This window comes from Pelophylax lessonae, assembly GCF_965119305.1.
Source record: "Pelophylax lessonae genome assembly, chromosome: 10".
NCBI classification, from domain to species: domain Eukaryota; kingdom Metazoa; phylum Chordata; class Amphibia; order Anura; family Ranidae; genus Pelophylax; species Pelophylax lessonae.
In genome coordinates this window covers 165136011-165158327 of record NC_138777.1, presented here as the reverse complement: position 1 = coordinate 165158327, position 22317 = coordinate 165136011, and the positions used below count along the sequence as shown (strand labels likewise).

Below are 22317 nucleotides of genomic sequence, written 5' to 3'. Positions count from 1 at the left end.
GTATACAGTACAGTCCTGTTCAGCATTCCCAAGAACCCTTATGAGGCCTAAATTATATATGTTTAAAAGGGTGCTCCCACTGTGAAAATATGTGTACACAGCAGCATATACCTATCTACACTGCTCAAAAAAATTAAAGGAACACTTTTTAATCAGAGTATAGCATCAAGTCAATTAAACTCCTGGGATATTGATCTGGTCAGTTAAGTAGCAGAGGGGGTTGTTAATCAGTTTCAGCTGCTTTGGTGTTAATGAAATTAACAGGTGCACTAGACGGGCAACAACGAGACAACCTCCAAAACATGAATGGCTTTACAGGTGGAGGCCACTAAAACTTTTTTCCCTACTCATCGTTTGACGGTTTTTCACTAGTTTTGCAATTGGCTAGGGTCAGTGTCACTACTGGTAGCATGAGGCGATACCTGGACCCTATAGAGGTTGCACAGGCAGACCCAACTTCTTCAGGATGGCACATCTATATGTCATATTGCCAGAAGGTTTGCCATGTCTTCCAGCAGAGTCTCAAGAGCATGGAAGGGATTCCAGGAGACAGGCAGGTACTCTAGGAGAGCTGGACAGGGCCATAGAAGGTCTTTAACCCATCAGCAGGACTGGTATCTGATCTTTTGTGCAAGGAGGAACAGGATGAGCACTGCTAGGAGCCCTACAAAATGACCTCCAGCAGGCCACTGATGTGAATGTCTCTCACCAAACAATCAAAAACAGATTTCATGAGCGTGGCCTGAGGGCCCAACACCCTCTAATGGGCCCCTGTGCTCACTGCCCAGCACCTTGGCGCTCGATTGACATTTGCCATTGAACACCAGAATTGGCAGGTCTGCCACTGGTACCCTGTGCTTTTCACAGATGATAGCAGGTTCACCCTGAGCACATGTGACAAACGTGAAAGTGTCTGGAAAAGCCACGGAGAACGTTATGCTGGCAGTAACATCAGTCAGCATGACAGGTTTGGCTGTGGGTCAGTGATGGTCTGGGGAGGCATATCCATGAAGGGACGCACAGACCTCTACAGGCTAGACAATGGCACCCTGACTGCCATTAGGTATCTGTATGAAATCCTTTGACCCATTGTCAGACCCTACGCTGGTGCAGTGAGTCCTGGGTTCCTCCTGGTGCATGAATGCCCAGCCTCATGTGGTGAGAGTATGCAGCTAGTTCCTGAAGGATGAAGAAATTGATAGCATTAAATGACCCCCAAGCTTGCCAGACCTAAATCCAATAGAAAACCTCTGGGACAATATGTTTCCGTCCATCCGACGCCAGTTTGCACCTCAGTCTGTTCAGGAGCTCAGTGATGCCTTGGTCCAGATCTGGGAGGAAACACCTCAAGACACCATCTGTCACCTCAATAGCAGCATGCCCCAATGTTGTCAGGTATGCACACAAGCACATGGGGGCCATACAACCTACTAAGTACCATTTTGAGTTGCTACAATTAAATTTCAGCAAAATGGACTAGCCCGTTGCCTCATTTTTTTCACTTTGATTTTCGGGGTGTCTTTGAATTTAGCCCTCTGTAGGTTGATAATTTTTATTTCCATCAAATGATGTGGGATCCTTTCGTTCCCAACACATTACCCAGTCCATAAAGTGGACAGGCTAATGCCGCCATTTCCGAACACCCTGCGTGCAGAAGTCATAGCCACCTAAAAGGCCACCTTCGGAGACAATGTAAGCAGGGGAATCTCCCGAATATATTTTAAAAAGGAGGCTTCTGCAGAGCTGAAAGCACCAAATTAAGATGCCATGGTGGTAAAGGAGGCTGCACTGGAGGAACCAAATGTCAGACACCCTGAAGAAAGGTACGCACAAGGGAGTGTGTGGCCAAAGGTCGTTGGAAGAAGACTGCCAAAGCCGACACCTGGCCCTTGATGGTACTCAAGGACAATTTCTGTTCAATCCCCCCCCCCCCCCTGAAGGAAGGTTAAGATCCAAGCCACCAAGAAGGAACCCCAAGAGACTCACACCACACAATGTACATGTTCCACGTACGATGGTAGATCTTCCTAGAAGTAGATTTCCTAGCTTTTAACAGGGAAAGAATCACCAACTCAGATAAACCCCTTTCCTTCACCTAGCGTTCAACAGTCAAGCAATCAAAGGCAGCGACTGCAAAGCAGGATGGAAGATCGGTTTTTGGGACAGAAGATCCTCCCCGAGAGAAAGCTTCCAGGAACATCGGCGACCAGCTGCACCAGATCAGCATACCAAGCCCAGCGAGGCCAGTCTGGAGCCACTAAGATGACTGGAATACTTTCTGCCTCGATCCTGCGTAGAAGTTTGGGCAGAATGTTGAGAGGAGGTCACCTTTTTCTGGTGACCCGGAGGTACGAAAAAGCCGCTTATGAGCAGTGAAGGAAGGCCCCCCGTCTATGACATGGCACCTTGCCCTTAGATGACTGAGGAAGAAGAGTACTCCCCCCCCCCCCCCCCGTAAGGCCTTTAATCAACTCGTTCAGAGAGGATCCAAATAACCTCTCCCCCAAAAAGGGAAGCTCTGTCAAAGCCTGGTCCGCAGACCAGCTTTTTAATTACACCATGCGTCTAATCGCAATCCCCACTGTGGACACTCTGACCACTAGGGGAGCCGCATCCAAGGACGCATCACACATCCAGTACCACTGGAGGGAGCTGCTCAGCTTCCAAGTTACCCTTTAGCAACTTTACCCATTCAGTCGTCTGACACCATAACATTCACAAATATCGGTTTCAATATGGAACCCGCTAGCCTGTGTAGATGGCGGGACAATGACTCCACCCATCTATCCACAGGGTACATGAAGGCAGAGGATTCTTCCACCGGAACCACAGTAGACTTATTCAGTCTGGAAACCGGGTGATCCACCTTTGGTGGCACGGTCCACCTAGTGGAAACTGCATCTGCAAAAGGATAACGACGTTTAAAGCGCTTAGGCACCACTAGCATGTGCTTGATGCGCCGCCATTGTTCATTGACAATATCGTCAAAAAGCTACAGACAAGGAAACCCCTCGCCTGATTTTCGGGAACCAAAAGACATCTACGAACCCGACGCTGTAGATTCATCTGCCAATTTTAATTAAAGTTTCCCGCACTGAAACTATAAGTGCTTCCACCAATGCACATTCCCGCGTGGCGGCAGACGAGGACAGGTCCTCTTTACCCATCAGAATGCGAAGACACCAACCCCTCAGGGGTGTGTCTTCGGTGGCCATATTTGCCTCAGAATCTGAGGAAATTACAGAGGGAGGTGAAGGCAATGGGCATTTGCGGGTAGCAACACTTTTTCATACAAAATCCACCTTTGACACCAGGCTTTCCAAGACTGCTGTAATCACAGACAGGGTCTGCGACCCAGAAGGTTCCACAGCCACTCCTATGGGGTCTGTAGGTGAAATACCCTGGGACTTCATTTTACACTGATATGAAAATAATGCAGCATCACTTTGAAAGTCGCTAAATCGCGATCCCACCACTAACATAGTGGTATACCTAGTCCCAATGCAAAACAATCTGATAGAGTGGGTGAAAAAAAGCTACAGGGGATCCCAGAAAACGTCACCAAACCGCTCAGGAGACTGCCAGCACGTTCTTGTGAAACAGAAAGTAAAACGTTCTGCCACAGGAAATGACAAGCACGGCCTGTCACAGCTACATTTTTGTGTTACATGCCGTTCGCCTGTCCAGTGATTGTGGACTACAAGAAACTGGCCGCCCCATGCATTCCTATGGGGAACAAAAAATGGCTGCCCATGCATTTCAATGGGAGAAGAGAAGCATGAATCCACAGCAAAATGGCGGCCCCCATGGCACACCATGCGGTCTCCCAGAGCCCCTAGAGGGGGCCCAAGACAAGAGGCATCAGAGGGTCCCTAGGAAGGGACCCCACCAGGACAAGGCCACCCCCACAGAAAAGCACTGCCGCAGCCGCAATATTTCCACCTCCGGAGGTAGGGAAAAATACTTGGGAGGGGGTAGGCCTAACATCCCAGAGGCCAGGGGAACAGAGGTAGCCCCAAGGGTCCAACTATTCCAGGGAGGGGGCCCATGTCCACCCCGAGACTGCTAGAGGATTGGGGGGACAGTATTACTCACAATACCACAGTACCAGGTGGGCGCCACTCCGAACAGTCCACCTCCCACCCGGGGTTGGGGTGCTGCCACTCAGGGCGTTCCAGGTCAATCGTGTCCCAGCGAGACTTGTCCACTCGCAGGCTTGTCCCCATCCATCGGGGCTCTGTCGTGGCAAGGCCTAGTTCTGGACTATAACCTGCTCATGCTCGCTGGCCAGGCTGGGAGACCATAAGGATCTAGAATATCCAGTTCAAAACCACAGCTGGATGTTGCTTGTAGTTCTCCAGGAACTCTTAACTAGTGAAAATAAAAAAAGAAAATCACAAAATAATACATTTCCCTAGTAATAGATAAGACCGAAGTCCCAGCAGGGAACTAGGTCCTATTCTTAAAACTAGGCAGAAACAAAACTGGCTGCTGTAGCAGAGAGAGTGTGGGGTTATGCCTGCAGGGACAGCCCCCATAGGCGTGGTAAAGGTTTTTCCTGCCTAGTGTCCTATTCCTGATTGGAGGAGCATAACCCAATGGTCTAAAGGAGATATGTAGCTGCGTCTGTCGAACGATAGAGTAAAAATGGATTTTTGTAAAATCTTACCGTAAAATCCTTTTCTCTTAAGCTCATTGACAGACGTAGTCCTCCTTGATTAATATCAACTCGGGTTATACTGCCCTCTACAGGAGTAGGACTAGACAGGAAAGAAAACGTTCTGGCCACACCCTAGGGGCAGTCCCAGAGGGTATATCCTCTCACTTCCTGCTACAGCAAATCAGTTATGTCACAAAGCAGTGTTTAGAGAATTTAACCCAACCCAACTCAAAAACAGAGGGGCGGGTACTACGTCTGTCAATGAGCTTAAGAGAAAAGGATTTTACGGTAAGATTTTACAAAAATCCATTTTTCTCTGTCGCTCATTGACAGACGTAGTCCTCCTTGATTAATATCAACTCGGGACGTCCCGAAGCAGTGCCACAAATGAGGGGTGGGAAAATGGAAATCAAAATCCAATCTAGAAGGCCCAACCGGTGCCAACTAGAAGTTTAAAAGGCTCATCAAACAAAAGATGAGACTCAACAGAAATTCCAACGGAAAAAAACCCTCGAGGTAGACCACCGGTCTCCTCAAATTGTGGTCTGCAAAACCTTGCGGCCAAATGAGGCATCCACCGATGCCATCACATCAACTTTATAAAATTTTGTAAAGGTATGCACCGACTACCAGGTAGCCGCCTTGCACACCTGGACCACTGACGCCTGATGGCGGTAGGCCCAGGAAGTACTGAGCACTCGAGTGGAGTGCGCCTTAACAAGGAACGGAGGATTCCGACCCTTAATAGAATAAGCCTGTACCACCGACTGTCTAATCCATTTGGAGATAGTCGCGGCAGATGCAGGCAACCCCTTTCTGGGGCCATCCGTGATCACAAAAGTGAATCTGTCTTACGGAACGATTCCGTAGTCTTCAGGTATACCCTGATTGCCCGAACCACATCCAAGGAATGCAACGCTTAGGACACAAGGAAGGTAGCACAATATCTTCATTCAGATGAAAGTCTGAAAACCACCTTAGGAAAAAAGGATGGCTTCGGATGAAGAACTACCTTCTCCCTATGAATCCCCAGATATGGGGAATGACACAATAATGCAGCCAGTTCTGACACCCTGCGTGCAGAAGTGATAGCCACCAAGAAGGCCACCTTCTGGGATAATGTAAGCAAGGGAATCTCCCTGATATTTTCAAAGGGAGGTTTCTGAAGAACCGACAACACCAAATTAAGATCCCAGGGTGGTAAGGGCGCGCGCACTGGCGAAGCCAAGTGCTGCACCTCCTGGATGAAATTCCGCACCAAGGAATGAGTAGCCAGAGGCTTCTGGAAGAAGATTGCTAACGCTGAAACCTGACCCTTGATAGTGCTCAAGGATAGTTTCTGCTCAACCCCCTTTTGCAGAAAAAAACAAGATTCGGGTCACCGAATAGGTACCTGGGGGAAAACTCCTACGATTCACACCACGCAATGTAAGCCTTCCATGTGCGATAATAGACTTTGCTGGAAGTCGCTTTTCTTGCTTTAATTAGAGTAGGAATAACTGAAGCTGACAATTCCTTGTCCTTCAGTACCTGGGTCTCAATGGCCAGGCCGTTAAAGCCAGCGACTGTAAAGCACGATGGAAGATCGGTCCTTGAGACCGCAGATCCTCCCTGAGAAGAAGTCTCCAAGGAGCGTCCGCGACTAGTCTTGCCCAAGTCGGCGTATCCGGCTTGACGAGGCTAGCCCGGAATTACCGGGATAACTGGAGTTCCCTCCACCTCTATCCTGCGGAGAAATCTCAGCAGTAACTTGAGAAGGGGGAAGACATACAGTAGCGGATACTTCCCCTACGGGGCGCTCAGCGCGTCTGCTGCGTCCGCTAGAGGATCGCGGGCGCAAGCCCTGTTGAGCCAACCTGCCAACAGATCCATCTCCGGGGTTCCCCAATGAAGGGACAGCTGGAGAAATACTTCTGGATGAAGAGACTATTCCTCTTGATCCAGAATCTGACGGCTGAAATAATCTGCCAGTCCACCCCCGTGATAACTATCGCGGAGAGAACTGGAACAACTGTTCCCCCAATAGGAATGTTGGCCACTTCTATGGCCGCCAGGGCACTCTTGGTGCCCCCTGGTGTTTGACATAAGTCATGACCGAGGCATAGTCCGATTGGATCCGAACCGGGCTGCCCTGGAGCTGCTCGGTCCAGTAAATCAGACAAGGTCTGATCGCTCTCAGTTCCAACACATTTATCGGTGACCTGGAATTTATCAGAAGAAATGACTTCCCCTGGCTGAGCATCGGAGACCGAAGCCACCAGACCAGAGCCTCCCTGGTCCGCTCGCTCAATCGGATCCGATTGTCCAGGGAATCGGAAATTCCGATTCCATATGAGAAGAATCTCCTCTTTGGAGAATTGGGGTATGAGACTGGGCAAATGGTACTGCCTCTAAAGAGGCGACCATCAATCCCAGCCAGTTGACGGACAGTAATATCCAAATCATGACTGAATCTTCTGGAGTTTCTCCGCATGGAAAAACACTCTTGCCAAGGATGTATCCAAAATTAGGCCCAGATAGTTCAGTCTCCTGGTGGGAACCAGGGATGATCTTTGGGAAAAGCAACGAAAACGCTGATGTCCTGCGAAGATGGGGATATGAAGATAGGCACCCTAAATGTCTATGGACGCCAGGAAATCCCCCTGATGCAGGGAGGCCACCACTGTATGGATGGACTCCATCTCTTCCAAGACCAGAATTGGACGCACCTAGCCCTTTTTCCTGGGCATTGTGAACAGGTTCGACTAGAACTCCTCCAAGGAATGGGAACTACCACTGCTTGTTGCATCAAGCTGTCCCCCGCAAACCTTTTTAAGCGACCTGGGGATGTCGAATATTGGAAGGGAAGAATCGCACCGGTGGAAGTGATCGAAACTCGATCTTGTATCCCGACCATATGACCTTGCGAACCCCTTTATCCGGGATTCTGGAAAGCCCTAGATCCGGAAACCGGTGAAGACGTCCCCCCACACTAGAGATGGGTGAGGTCCATTCTGTCAATCCCACGGGATAACAGTGGCTTTATTTAGTCTGGAAATCGGTGAGTCCACTATTGGTGGTACCGTCCATCTTTGTAATGAGGGATTCCTCAAAATGATAGCGCCTAGCAATGCGTTTGGAAATGGCAGAGGCTCGTTTACGGTCGACTCCATTTGAGCAAGGGAAACCCTTCATAATTTTGGTAGGCTTGCTAGTACCAAAGAAGGAATATGAGTCTCCGCTACCTCTGCCCGTGTAACCTCAAGATTTAAGGTTTCCCGGACAGACACAACTGGTGCTTCCACCAACGCTTCTTGTGCTATGGCGGAGGCAGACGCGTCCTCCTCACTGTCTGAGGAGACCATACCTGAGACAACAACCCCAGAAAGAGGGGCTGCAATGACCAGCTCAGAATCCGTATCTGAAGTATCAGATGACCTAGGGGTAGGCGGGGGTCGCTCTTCTTGACCCCCGTCCCTGACAGGCTACCTCCACCCGGGATACCAAAGACTCCAAAACTGCTGATAATGCATCATCACAAATGGGGTACTGGAGGGTCCTGCGGCCACCCCGAGGGGATCAGGTGGGGATACATGTGTGGCAGGGTTCATGTAACAAGACACTTGCCAGCAAACACAAAAAAATTAATTGCAAGAAAAAAACATTTTTTTTTTTTTTTAAACTTAGTCCCCCAGCGCAATAGCGCCCCTCAGTCTACCTGCTTGGACCCCTCAGAAAGAGAGAGAGAGAGACCCCAAGCTCACCTGATGCACAGAAGTTTCTATCAACTTGCTTCCAGCACTGTCTGTTACAGACAGGAAGTCTTTGGCTTGCTTTCCCTGGACCAAGGAGGCGGCTCCGCCCCTTTACACGCCTTCCGGCGCCTCCCCATAGCTCCTTGAGGTGTTTGGTCACCTCAAACATGGCCGCCCCCATGCTGGAGACACGAGGCTACGCCAATATGGTGGCCTCGTGCGATCTGCAAAACAATGGCGGCGGCCTGTGTAGGATAGCGGCGGCTAGCAGTGGCCTGCGGGAAGTATGTATTCGGCCTGGCCGCCTGCGGGAGTGCCTCGGCCCCACAAACTTCACCCTCCGGTGGTATAGGACCCTGGCGGGCCGCATGCGGTCCGTGGGCCGTCGGGAGGCTGTGCAGCCCGTGGAAGTGACCGGTTGCTGGAGGAATGGCGATCTGGACTGCAGTAACTCAGGCACCTGTGTACACACTCTGACAGGTAGGATACCTTCTACTTCAATAGTAATACCCTTTTGTACTGCCACTGACTTCAGTCCCCTTACAGTCTTACAATGACTTTAAATTGTCAGCTCCCAAACCAAGCCTCCTGGTTACTATTCACAAACAATCACACTCAAATTGGGGGATCTGTGACCGGTTATAGGATAGAGGGGAGACCCATCCTACCATCCCAGAGAGGGGCCCGCGTCCACCACAAACCCGACAGGGGGAGAGGGGGAACATTCTACTCACCATACCGGAACCAGGCGGGCGCCAACTCCTGACAGAACCCCTCTCCACCGGGGTGGGGGGGCTGTCGACCAATACGGACGCCGTGACTCTGTTGGTCATTGGCGTCCAGGCGAGACGTTTAACTCGCAGGGTCAGTCCCCGTCCAGTGGGACTATGTCGCGGCCGACCCAGCGCGGAGCTATGGCCTGCACGCGCTCGTAGGCTGAACTGGGGTGACCACTGGATCTCAACATCCAGCCCGTCGCCCAGTTCCAGCTTTCTTGCTTGAAGATCTCACAGGAACACTGGAGAAAAAAGCTGTCTAAAAAAAAAAATCTTTCTAAGAAAAAAATCCTGCCAGGACCGAAGATCCTAGCAAGGCATCTAGGTCCTTACTCCTAACTAGACAGAAAAAAACTGATTTGCTGTAGCAGGAAGTGAGAGGATATACCCTCTGGGACTGCCCCTAGGGTGTGGCCAGAACGTTTTCTTTCCGGTCTAGTCCTACTCCTGTAGAGGGCAGTATAACCCGAGTTGATATTAATCAAGGAGGACTACGTCTGTCAATGAGCGACAGAGAAAACGTATTTGGTTCAGATGGTGTCAAGCGTGTGTGGCGGCAAGCATGTATGGAGTACAAAGACAAGTGTGTCTTGCCTACAGTCAAGCATGGTGCTGGGAGTGTCATGGTCTGGGGCTACATGGGTGCTCCCGGCACTGGGGAGCTACAGTTCATTGAGGGAACCATGAATGCCAACATGTAATGTGACATTCTGAAGCAGAGCATGATCCCCCTCCCTTTGGAGACTGGGCCGCAGGGCAGTATTCCAACATGATAATAACTCCAAACACACCTCCAAGACGACCACTGCCTTGCTAAAGAAGCTGAGGGTAAAGGTGATAGACAGACAGACATAAACCCTATTGAGCATCTCCCCCACCATCCTCAAACGGAAGGTGGGGGAGTGTGAGGTCTCTAACATCCACCAGCTCCGTGATGTCGTCATGGAGGAGTAGAAGAGGATTCCAGTGGCAACCTGTGAAGTTCTGGTGAACTTCATGCCCAAGGGGGTTAAGGCAGTGCTGGAAAATAATGGTGGCCACACAAAATATTGACACTTTGAGCCCAATTTGGACATGTTCACTTAGGGGTGTACTCACTTTTGTTGCCAGCGGTATAGACATCAATGGCTGTGTGTTGAGATATTTTGAGGGGAGAGCAAATTTACACTGTTATACAAGCTGTACACTCACTACTTTACATTGTAGCAACATGTCTTTCTTGTCACATGAAAAGATAGATTAACCACCCCCCATCCGCGCTACAGCCTATATACGGCTGCAGCGCGGACTCAAATTTTCGGGAGGCCGTTTTTAAACGGCCTCCCAGTGACACGCTCCCAGCGCGCTCCCGCGAGCGCGCTGCGGGGAAAAGCGGCCATTCACCACGTGATCTGGCCGTCCAATGAGCGATGATCTCATATGTAAACATATGAGATCATCTCTCATCGCCGGCGCTCCTTCCTCACACGGAGCCTGCAGTGTGAGGAAGGAGGGGGAGCCTCACAGCGCCGGGGACACAGGAGAATGTAATCAGGGCACCGATCACCAGTGCCCTGATTACACAAGGTAAAAACACACACACAGTGCCCCCCCATCAGTGCCCACAGTGCCCATCAGTGCCCCCCATCAATGCCCACAATCAGTGCCCATAGTGCTGCTAGTCAGTGCCCATCAGTGCCTGCTCATCTAGGCACTGATGAGCACTGACTGGCAGCACTATGGGCACTGAGTGTGGGCACTGATGGTGCTGCCCATCAGTGCCGCTCATCTGTGCCACCCGTCAGTGTCCAGTGCCATCCGCCAGTGCCCATCAGTGCCGCCTATCAGTGCCCATCAGTGCCGCCTCTCAGTGCCGCCTCTCAGTGACCAGCAGTGCCACCTGTCAGTGCCCAGCAGTGCCGCCTATCAGTGCCCAGCAGTGCCGCCTATCAGTGCCGCCTCTCAGTGCTCATCAGTGCGGCATATTAGTACCTCCTCATCAGTGCCCATAAGTGCCACCTCATCAGTGCCCATAAGTGCCACCTCATCAGTGCCCATAAGTGCCACCTCATCAGTGCCCATCAGTGCTGCCTCATCAGCGCCCTTCAATGAAGGAGAAAAATTTATTTTCAAAATTTACTCGCAGAAAATAAGAAAAACTTTTTTTTTTCTTCAAAATTTTTTGTCTTTATTCTTTTTTTTTTGTAAAAAATAAAAAACCCAGAGATGATTAAATACCACCAAAAGAAAGCTCTATTTGTGTGAAAAAAATGATAAAAATTTCAAATGGGTACAGTGTAGCATGACCGCGCAATTGTCATTCAAAGTGTGACAGCGCTAAAAGCTGAAAATTGGCCTGGATGGGAAGGGTGTTTAAGTGCACAGAAGGCAAGTGGTTAAAATATTTACAAACGTGTGAGGGGTGTACTTACTTTTTTGAGATACTGTATATATACACTGAACAAAATTATAAAAAAAAAACAAAACTTTTGTTTTTGCCCCCCATTTTTCATGAGCTTAACTCAAAAGATCTAAAGACTTTTTCTATGTACACAAAAGGCCTCTTTCTCTCAAATATTGTTCACAAATCTGTCTAAATCTGTGTCAGGGAGCACTTCTCCTTTGCCGAGATATCCCATCCACCTCACAGGTGTGGCATATCAAGATGCTGATTAGACAGCATGATTATTATTACACAGGTGTGCCTTAGGCTGGCCACAATAAAAGGCCACTCTAAAATGTGCAGTTTTATCACAGTACAATGCCACAGATGTCCCAAGTTTTGAGGAAGCGTGCAGTGCAATTGGCACGCTGACTGCAGGAATGTCCACCAGAGCTGTTGCTCGTGAATTGAATGTTGGTTTCTCTACCATAAGCCATCTCCAAAAGGAGTTTCAGAGAATTTTGCAGTACATTCAACCCACCTCACAACCACAGACCACGTGTAACCACACCAGCCCAGGACCTCCACATCCAGCATCTTCACCTCCAAGATCATCTGGAGACCAGCCACCCAGACAGCTGCTGCAACAATCAGTTTGCATAACCAAAGAATTTCTGCACAAACTGTCAGCAACCGTCTCAGGTAAGCTCATCTGCATGCGCGTGGTCCTCATCAGGGTCGCCCCCTGACTGCAGTTCGTCATCCTAACGGACTTGAGTGGGCAAATGATCACATTCGATGGCGCCTGGCACTTTGGAGAGGTGGCCTCTTCACGAATGAATCCCGGTTTTCACTGTACAGGGCAGATGGCAGACAGCATGCATGGCGTTGTGTGGGTGAGCGGTTTGCTGATGTCAACCTTGTGGATTAAGGGGCCCATGGTGGCAGTGGGGTTATGGTATGGGCAGGCGTATGTTATGGACAACAAACACAGATGCATTTTATTGATGGCGTTTCAAACACACTGGGATACCATGACGAAATCCTGAGGCCCATTGTTGTGCCATTCATCCACAACCATCACCTCCTGTTGGAGCATGATAATGCACGGCCCCATGTTGCAAGGATCTGTAAACAATTCCTGGAAGCTGAAAACATCCCAGTTCTTGCATGGCCAGCATACTCACCAGATATGTCATCCATTAAGCAGGTTTGGGATGCTCTGGATCGGCATATACGACAGCATGTTCTGCCAAAATCCAGCAACTTCGCACAGCCATTGAAGAAGAGTAGACCAACATTCCATAGGCCACAATCAACAACCTGATGTGTGTGTGTTTGTGTATACAGTTGTGCTCCTAAGTTTACATACCCTGACAGAATTTATGATTTCTTGGCCATTTTTCAGAGAATAGGCTTGGCCATTTTTCAGAGAATACGAACAACACAAAAACTTTTCTTTCACTCATGGTTAGTGTTTGGCTGAAGCCATTTATTATTAATCAACTGTGTTTACTCTTTTTAAAATCGTAATGACAACAGAAACTACCCAAATGACCCTGATCAAAAGTTTACATACCTAAGTTCTTAATACCCTGTATTGCCCCCTTTAACATCAATGACAGCTTGAAGTCTTGTGGTATTTGTGGATGAGGCTCTTCATCTTTTCAGATGGTAAAACTGCCCCTTCTTCCTGGCAAAATGCCTCCAGTTCCTGTAAATTCTTGGGCTGTCTTGCATGAACTGAATGTCTGAGATATCCCTAGAGTGGCTTAATGATATTGAGGTCAGGAGACTGAAATGGCCACTCTAGAACCTTCACTTTATTCTGATGTAGCCAATGACAGGTCGACTTGGCCTTATGTTTAGGATCATTGTCATGTTGGAATATCCAAGTAAGTCCCATGCACAGCTTCCGGGCTTATGAATGCAGATTTTCCTCCAGCATTTTTTGATAAAATACTGCATTCATCTTGCAATCACTTCTGACCAAATTTCCTGTGCCTTTGTAGCTCACACATCCTCAAAACATCAGCGATCCATATTCGTGTTTCACAGTAGGAATGGTGTACCTTTCATCATAGGCCTTGTTGACTCCTCTCCAAATGTAGCATTTATGATTGTGGCCAAAAATCATACCCCCAACAGACAGGGACAGGCAACGGCCTGACCCCATCAATGCCCTGCCGCACACAGAACTTTGCGGCCAAAGGAGGCATCTGCTGATGCCAAAACATCAAGTTTGTAGATTGTAGAGAAGGTGCGCACGGACGACCAAGTCGCCGCCTTGCACACCTGGGCCACCGAAAGCCTGATCCTGGGAAGCCCAGGACGCACTCACCGCCCTGGTAGTGTGCGCCTTGACAGGGAAGGGTGGAACCCGTTCCCTAATCGAATAGGCCTGTACAATCGTCTGTCGTATCCATTTTGAAATGGTCGCCGCAGACGCAGCCATACCCTTCCGAGGGCCCTTGGAAAGAACAAAGAGAGAATCCAACTTCCTGAAGGATTCAGTAGACGACAGGTACACCCTGATCGCTCAGACCACATCCAAGGAGTGCAGAGCAAACTCCTTAGGATGGTTGGGATTCGCACACAGCGAAGGCAAGACAATATCCTTGTTAAGGTGAAAATCCGAAACCACCTTAGGAAGGAAGGATTGGTTAGGTCGCAGGACCACCTTATCCCTATGAACCACCAGGTATGGGGAGCGGCAGGACAGGGCCGCCAATTCCGACACTCTGCGAGCAGACGTGATCGCCACCAGAAAGGCAACCTTTTGTGAAAGCACAGGCAGAGGAATCTCCCTGATTTTTTCAAAGGGAGGACGTTGCAAAACGGACAGGACCAAGTTCAGGTCCCAAGGAGGTAAAGGCGCCCTCATAGGAGGAGCCAAATGACGCAACCCCCGGAATAAAGGTGCGTATGAAAGATTTTGACGCCAGGGGGCTCTGGAAAAGGACGGCCAGTGCCGACAACTGACCCTTGATCGTGGTCAGCGCAAGACGCTGGTCCACACCAGTTTGCAGGAAGGCCAGCACCCTCGCCAGCAAGAAGGAGCAAGGATTTATTCCCCTGGATTCACACCAGGCAAAATGAGCCTTCCAGGTACAGTAATAGATCTTACCGGACGAGGCCTTCCTAGCCTTAAGCAGGGTAGGAATGACCGCCGAAGAGACCTCGATCTCTCAGGACCTGGCTTTCAACAGCCACGCCATTAAAGCCAGCGACCGTAAAGCAGGATGGAATATTGGCCCCTGAGACAGCAGATCGTCTCGTAACGGGAGTCGCCAGGGAGGCTCGACGACCAGTTGCATGATGTCCACGTACCAAGACCGGCGTGGCCAGTCCAGGGCCACCAGAATCACCAACTTTGGTTCTGAGACCAACCTGCGAAGGAACCTGGACAACAACTGAATCGGGGGGAAAGCATAAATCAGACGATACTGATTCCAAGCACCACCAGCGCATCCGAGGCGTCTGCCAGAGGATCGCGCGTTCTTGCCACGAACCTTTCCACCAAATCGCCGGGACATGTGTCTCGGCCCAAGACAGAATTTTAGTCACTTCCTGGGCCGCCCGGACACTCCTGGTGCCCCCTCGGTGGTTGATGTAGGCCACCGCAGTGGCATTGTCCGTCTGTACCCGTACAGGGTGGCCCCGAAGATGATCCGACCAATGGATGAGGCACAGCCTGATCGCTCGCAATTCCAAAATGTTTATCGGCAGGGAGGATTCCTCCTCCGACCAAGTGCCCTGGGCAGACAGAGTGCCCAGAACGCCACCCCAGCCCGACAGGCTGGCATCCGTGGCTACCACCGTCCACAACAACGGCCAGAAGGACTTCCCCTCCGCTACAGCCGGAGACTGGAGCCACCACAGAAGATCCTCTCTGGTCAGGCGACTCAAAGATACATTCAGGTCCAAGAACTGAGGACGCCTGTCCCATCTGGCCAGTATCTCCACCTGGAGAGACCGCGTGTGAAACTGAGCAAACAGTATCGCCTCGAAGGCCGACACCATCAACCCCATACAGGTCCTGAGCGACGAGGATTGGTTGTCCCTGAGGGACCCGACCTCGTCCTGCAGGGTCCAGAGCTTGTCCTCCGGCAGAAACACCTTCGCTTGGGCGGAGTCCAGGACAATCCCCAGGTAGGGGAGACGAACCAAAGGAGACAAATTTGACTTCTGGACGTTGATGGTCAACCCGAACTCCTGGAGCGTCTGAACCGTAATGGACAGATCGCGCAGCAGGCTCTGACTGGCACTCGACCTTAACAGGAGATCGTCCAGATATCCAAAGATCGCAATGCCCTGTGCCCGCAACAGGGCCAAAACAGGAGCCAGCACTTTGGTAAACACCCTTGGAGCCGAAGCGAGACCGAAAGGTAACGCCACAAACTGATAGTGTGCCTCCGCGATTGCAAATCGAAGGTACCTCTGATGACCCTCGAATATGGGGATGTGTAAATAGGCATCCTTGAGGTCGATGGAAGCCAGGAAATCTCCTGGGCTCGGGGAGGCTACCACCGAGCGGAGCGTTTCCATGCAGAATTTTTGAACGCGCACAAAGCGGTTCAGAGCTTTCAAGTCCAGAATTGGACGCACCTTGCCCTCCTTTCTGAGCACAGTGAACAAATTTGAGTAAAACCCCCGAAATCTGTCCCGATGCGGCACAGGGACTATCACCCCCTGGGCGAGAAGATCCTAAACCGCCCGATGAAGATCTTGCAAACGATCTGGGGTCAAATGAAGATTTGAAGGAAAGAACCTGTCCGCTGGCCGCAAAAGGAATTCGATCTTGTAACCTGATCGAATGATTTCCTGAACCCACCTGTCCGGAATCCGGAGCAGCCAAAGTTCGAGAAAACCGCGCAGACGTCCCCCCACCCATGGAACGGGTGAGGGCGTCCCTTCGGGTTGAGGCGGACTGGGCCGCCGCTCCAGCCTGGGCAGCTTTAGACTTGCCCGCCCAAGGCTTCCTCTGGCCGCCATGGCCTTTAAAGGGTTTCCCCTTGTCCTGTGCTTTGAAAGCACGAAAGGACCCCTGGTTCTGTTTAAAGGAAGGGCCCCGCTTACCGCGGAAAAACTTACCCTTAGGATTCTGGGGCAGCAGAGTGCTATTGCCCCCAGTAACTCCTTTAACCAATTCGTCCATGGATTCCCCAAAAAGTTGAATCCCCGCATAAGGGATGTCAGACACCGTCTTCCTGGAAGTCTGGTCAGCCGACCAGCTCTTCAGCCAAACCAGCGACGGTTAAACACCGCGACACCAGACAGGCGTGCGGCTAAAGGGGCCTCATCTAAGGCCGCGTCACACAGGTACATAACCACCTGACTTATCTGATCCACCATCTCCAAAATAGTAGGGGGGGCAGAGTCAGCCACGAGGGTGCGCCTAAGCACCTTGATCCAATCTGCCACAGCCTGAGACACCATGACGGAGGCGAAAATAGGTTTCAGCAAGGAACCCGCCACCATATAGGCATGGCGGGCGATGGATTCCAACCGCCTATCCGTAGGGTCCCTGAACACCGGAGAATCCTCAGTGGGTACCAGAGTGACCCTGTTCAATCTGGACACCGTGTGATCCACCTTAGGGGCCACAGACCAACGCGAATCCATAGGAGACGCAAAGGGGTAACTGAGTTGAAACCGTTTGCGCCATTGTTCATTCACCGTCTCGTGAAACGGGGCAAGGAAACACCTGCACCGCTTTTTGGGATCTGCGGGTCCCAAAAGAGGACCGCTTACCCGGAGGATTGGGCTCATCCTCCAAATGTAGTCCATCTTTCACAGCAGTAATCAGCGCAAACATAGCAGCGCGTTCTCTGGCCGTCCCAGGGGGGGAATCATCCCCCTCCTCGTCCTCCCCCTCCCCTTCAGACTGGGAGGAATGAGACCCCTCAAGGGGCACACTATCTACGGCAACCATGTCAGACTCAGAAGAGTGAGAAAAACTAGGCTTTTTCCTAGAATCCCGTTCAGCCATCAAAAGATCCACCTTGGACGCTAAAGTCGCAAGTGCAGCAGTAAGTGTAGATCCCTGGTCCTCAACCCTGGTCCTCAGGGCCCACTAACAGGCCAGGTTTGCAAGATAACTGAAATACATCCCAGGTGATATAATTTGCTGCTCAGTGATTGCAGTACTCTAGTCTGCATCTCCCCAAGGTAATACCTAAAATCTGGCCTGTTAGTGGGCCCTGAGGACTGGAGTTGAGGAGCACTGGTGTAGATGATTCAGAGGAGCCTGAATTATCCACCAAAGCTGGGGGAAATTTGCTGTCCTGGGACTCCATAAGAGAACTTTTTTGGTGGCGCTGGCCCTTTAAATAGCACGGCGATCCCACCGCAATACACCGCTATTAAGGACTACACTGATAGACCCCGCAGGCAGGAATAAAGCTGATAGCCAGAGATATTCCCCACAAAACAGCAAAAACAGACCCCCACAAGTGATACCACGCTGGCTGACGATCTCCTCTGTATGAGAAAGGAAGTGATGTCACACTGCATGAGGCTGAACAGGACTCAGGCTAAGGGAAAATGGTTGCCCATAGAAAGCAATGGGAGGCTCCGGGAAAATGGCCGCCGACATGTGCACAGAATAAACACATTGCCACACGCAAAATGGCACCCAAAGGCGCCAAAACACACTACATAGAGAGCTGCAGAAAGTGCCCATAGTGAAGCTAAGCAGCTGCCCACACCTAAAATGGCAGACCCTCGTTTTTTTTACACCGCAGCGGGACGCCATGCACGTCTGCACCCAAACACAGCCACAACAGTGTCACCCAGAGTAGGGACCCCTACAACCCCCCACATAGCATCCTAGACGCGGTAGAGCCCCCGAAGGGACCGAGAGTTGGGCGAGCCCCAGACACACAGACATGAGGGGATACCACAGACCTAACAGACTGCCATCCCCAGACAGAGGCCCCATACAGAACGTACTTACCGTACCAGATGTCGTGGGCGCCTCTCATCGACGGGAAGCCTCCCATCCCAGGTGGTGGGGGTGCCGTCTGCCAAAAAACACAGGACTCTAGCAACGCACGGAACCGCGGTTGAGATGTCCAAGCGAGGTGGCCACCTCGCAGGCTTTCGTCCCTGAGGACAGGGACAGGTCGTTTGCGAGGCCAGGGTGTACGCATAACCTGCTAAACGCTCGATGGCGGGCTGGGATTCCATAAGGCCCTCTGTCCTGGAGTACCAGGACGATCAGTCCGACTCCCAGCTCTGCAAACGCCGTAGTCTTCCAAAGATCCAACTAACTAAGCGCAGGATCAAATAAAAAGCTAGTAGTGCAAGAAAAAAAACACTTGCATGAAATAAAAGTAATAAAATAGAAGAAGGCTGAGACTGTAGCCCCAGCACAGGGAGAGCCTATCTTACTCCTAACTAGGCAGAAGACAAACTGAGTTGGGAATGCTGATAGCAGCAGGGTATTGGACCAGTGGGACAGCCCCCATAGGGGGGCTGTCTATGTAAATTACTTTGTTTTTAACAAGTCTTATGCCTAGCTTGCTCCTATGGATAAGAGGTCAATACCCATTGGTGAAGACTGAATGAGTGGGCGGCGACTGTCAGAGGACGTAAGAGAAATTTTCATTTATAAAGATATTAGTATAGCTAATAGTAGTTAGGAAGCCACTTAGAAGTCCAGATAACAAGCTACTACTAGCTTCCTGTATCAACTTTTCTATACTGTCCCACTTTTGTATACAAATGGTTATGGTTCATGAATGTTTCTGGGATTTTGTGCTTGTTAGGTCTATTTCAGATAATACTACAGCACATGGAATGTAGGTCGGGACTTTGATTTGGCCTTTATAAAAAAAAAAATAAATAAATAAACTTTCCAAGTATAAGGCCCCTTTTACACTTGCGGACCGTTCAGATCTGCCTGTCAGTTTTTCAGGCGGATCTGAACAGATGCTCCATGCATCTCTATGGGGCATCGGATGTCAGCGGAGACATGTCCGCTGACATCCGATCCGATCCTGTCCGTCAAATCTGGACGGATGGAAACCCCCTTTTCCATCCGTCTGGCGGATCGGATGAGAACGGACAGGCGGTCGGTTCACATTCGATTCCTCCATAGAGAAGAGCGGGGACCTGACAGCTCTGTCTCCGCACATAGCGCGGACAGAGCTGCCATCCCCCTGCTCAGCGGGGTATCGGCGGATCGATCCTCCGCTGAGAAAAACGGAGTCCGCTGACGGAGCGGCAAGTGTAAAAGGGGCCTAACACTCTAGTTGTGTTCAACGATTTTAGAATTGCAAATTGACAAAGATCAAATGCAGGTCATTGGCTGTTGCTCTAGTCTAGGGATTTTTTAATACCCTTTTGGGGACTGTATAATGTTTTCTTGCAATGATGTTTGTATGCTTTCCACTTCTAGGGAGAACAGCGGGTTTCTGAATTTTTTGTTTGTAAATGATTTGCTGAGCACTAAAGAAATCTTTAATAAACTTAAAGTTGTCTGAACGTCAGCTCTTTGCCTGAAAAAAAATCTCTTTTGTTCAGTCTATATTAACCACTTTAATACAGGGCACTTCCCTCCCTTCCCGCCCAGGCCAATTTTCCCCTTTTAGCGCTGTTGCATTTTGAATGACAATTGTGCGGTCATGCAACACTGTACCTACACCAAATTTATGTCATTTTCCCCCCACAAATAGAGCTTTCTTTTGGTGGTATTTGATCACCTCTGGGTTTTTTCCTTTTTGCTAAACAAATAAAAAAAGACCGAAAAGTTTGAAAAAAAAAAAAAAAAAAGTTTTTTTGTTTATGTTATACAATTTTGTAAATAAGTTTTTTCCTGCACTGATGAGACTGCACTGACAGGCACTGATGGGGTGGCACTGATGGGGTGGCACTGATAGGCGGCACTGATAGGTGGCACTGATATGGGCACTGATAGGCGGCACTGCTGAGCACTGATAGGCGGCATTGATGGGCACTGATAGGTGGCACTGACAGGTGGCACTGACGGGCACTGATAGGTGGCACTGACGGGCACTAACGGGCACTCATAGGCGGCACTGGTGGGCACTGATGGGCACTGATGGGCGGCACTGATGGGCACTAATGGGCACTGATAGGCGTCACCGGTGGGCAATAATGGGCACTGGTGGGCGACACTAAAGGATGGCAATGATGGGCACTTGTGGGCAGCACTGATAGGGAGGGCACTGGTGGGCAGCACTGATGGGGAGGGCAATGGGGGGCTCCCTGAGCCCTGATTGCCATCCCTGGTGGCCATAGTGGGCATCCCTGGGGTCATAGTGGGCATCCCTGGTGGATCTAGTGGCATCCCCCCCCCCCCCCCCGAGGGTCTGCACTGGTAATCAATGATCTGATTACCAGTGCCGACCCCCCCCCCCCCCTGTCAGGGGAGCCGCCGATCGGCGCTCCTTTACTCGTGCCTGTCAGGCACGAACTAAGGAAAGCCGATCAACGGCTGTTCCTATTTACTATGTGACCAGCCGCGATTGGACACGGCTGATCACATGGTAAAGAGCCTCCGTCAGAGGCTCTTTACCGAGATCGGAGATGCAGGGTGTCAGACTGACACCTCGCATCACTGATCGCCGCTCTGCGCGCCCCCAGGGGGGCGCCCAGAGCTGTGTTATCCTGCCGCCGTCATATGAAGTCCGGTCAGGATAACACAACCACATTCCCGCCGTCATTTGTCTATAGGGCGGGCGGGAAGTGGTTAAATAGAAGAGAAATTTGAGCCAATCACTTCAGTTTCCCCTTACCGCGCATGCGCAGTCCCCTCTTTCTTGCAGTATAGCATTCTGCAAGAGTGAAAGGTAGCAGACCCACGTGTGTGGGTAGGGGAGGAAGATGAGTGCCTATTTGAGTTTCCGGGGCACGCATCCCCCCATCACCCCCCATCACTGCAGGACAGAGAGGGGAGGACAATGTAATGAGTATCTGAAAAAGAAAGCATTTTTTTACAAAATGGAGCACAGTATGTTCTTACATTGAGGACACTAATGCATAGGGAGTAAGTAAAAAACATAAATATGAACAAGTCAAAGTAAATACAACATAACAGAAAAAAAACCAAACATCTGTTTTCTATAGAGAACACTATAAGCACCGGTTCACATTACCGCGACGCTACTTGCATTGAAGTCTATGGCGGTCGCCTCCTGGTCGCCCCAAAGAAGCTCCGGACCCTTTTTCTAGGTCGGAGAGACTTGTGTCGCTCCTATTAGAACGGGTCCGTAGCTTCCCTATGGGAGGCGACCTGCGGCGACCTGTGAGGCGACCTCACAGGTCGCCCTAGTGTGAACCGGCACTAAAAAACACCCGACTTTATTTTTTACATTACTTTAAATGACTTTGATACTTACCAAAAGTTTCCACTTTGATATGCTTTACGTCAGTTTCCCTGCATACATGGATGCAATGCCTTAGGACACACCAGTATTGGTGTACTAGTGGCCTGGTACAATTGTGAATGTCATCTGAAAGAAAATTGCACACAATATTATTTTAAATATAAGAAGAAAAAACACAAAAACTAAGCCAACATTTTAATCCCACTGCTTTACACATGCCAGATTTCTCCTCTAATTGAGCTTACAATTCTTTTTTATTTTAGGCTTACTTCCCCTTATTGTGTCACAAGCCATCATCCAACTGCCCCCCCCCCCCCCAAAATATTGCATATTGATAAATGTATACCAAACAGCCAACGTATACTTTATATCCATTACAATACTTTAATACTTTTATCAAATTTTGCAGCACATTTTCAAGTTAGATGCT

At 50.1% G+C, this 22317-nt stretch overlaps 1 protein-coding gene across 1 annotated transcript in view; it reads right to left on the bottom strand.

The window, feature by feature from the left end:
- The window catches only part of LOC309566002 (uncharacterized protein C11orf24 homolog), a 97424-nt gene that overhangs the window by 11267 nt on the left and 63840 nt on the right, over window positions 1-22317 (bottom strand). Inside the window, exon 4 of the mRNA XM_082271021.1 lies at window positions 21900-22013. Coding sequence (XP_082127147.1) covers window positions 21900-22013 — 114 coding nt within the window. The remainder of the gene's footprint in view (window positions 1-21899; window positions 22014-22317) is intronic.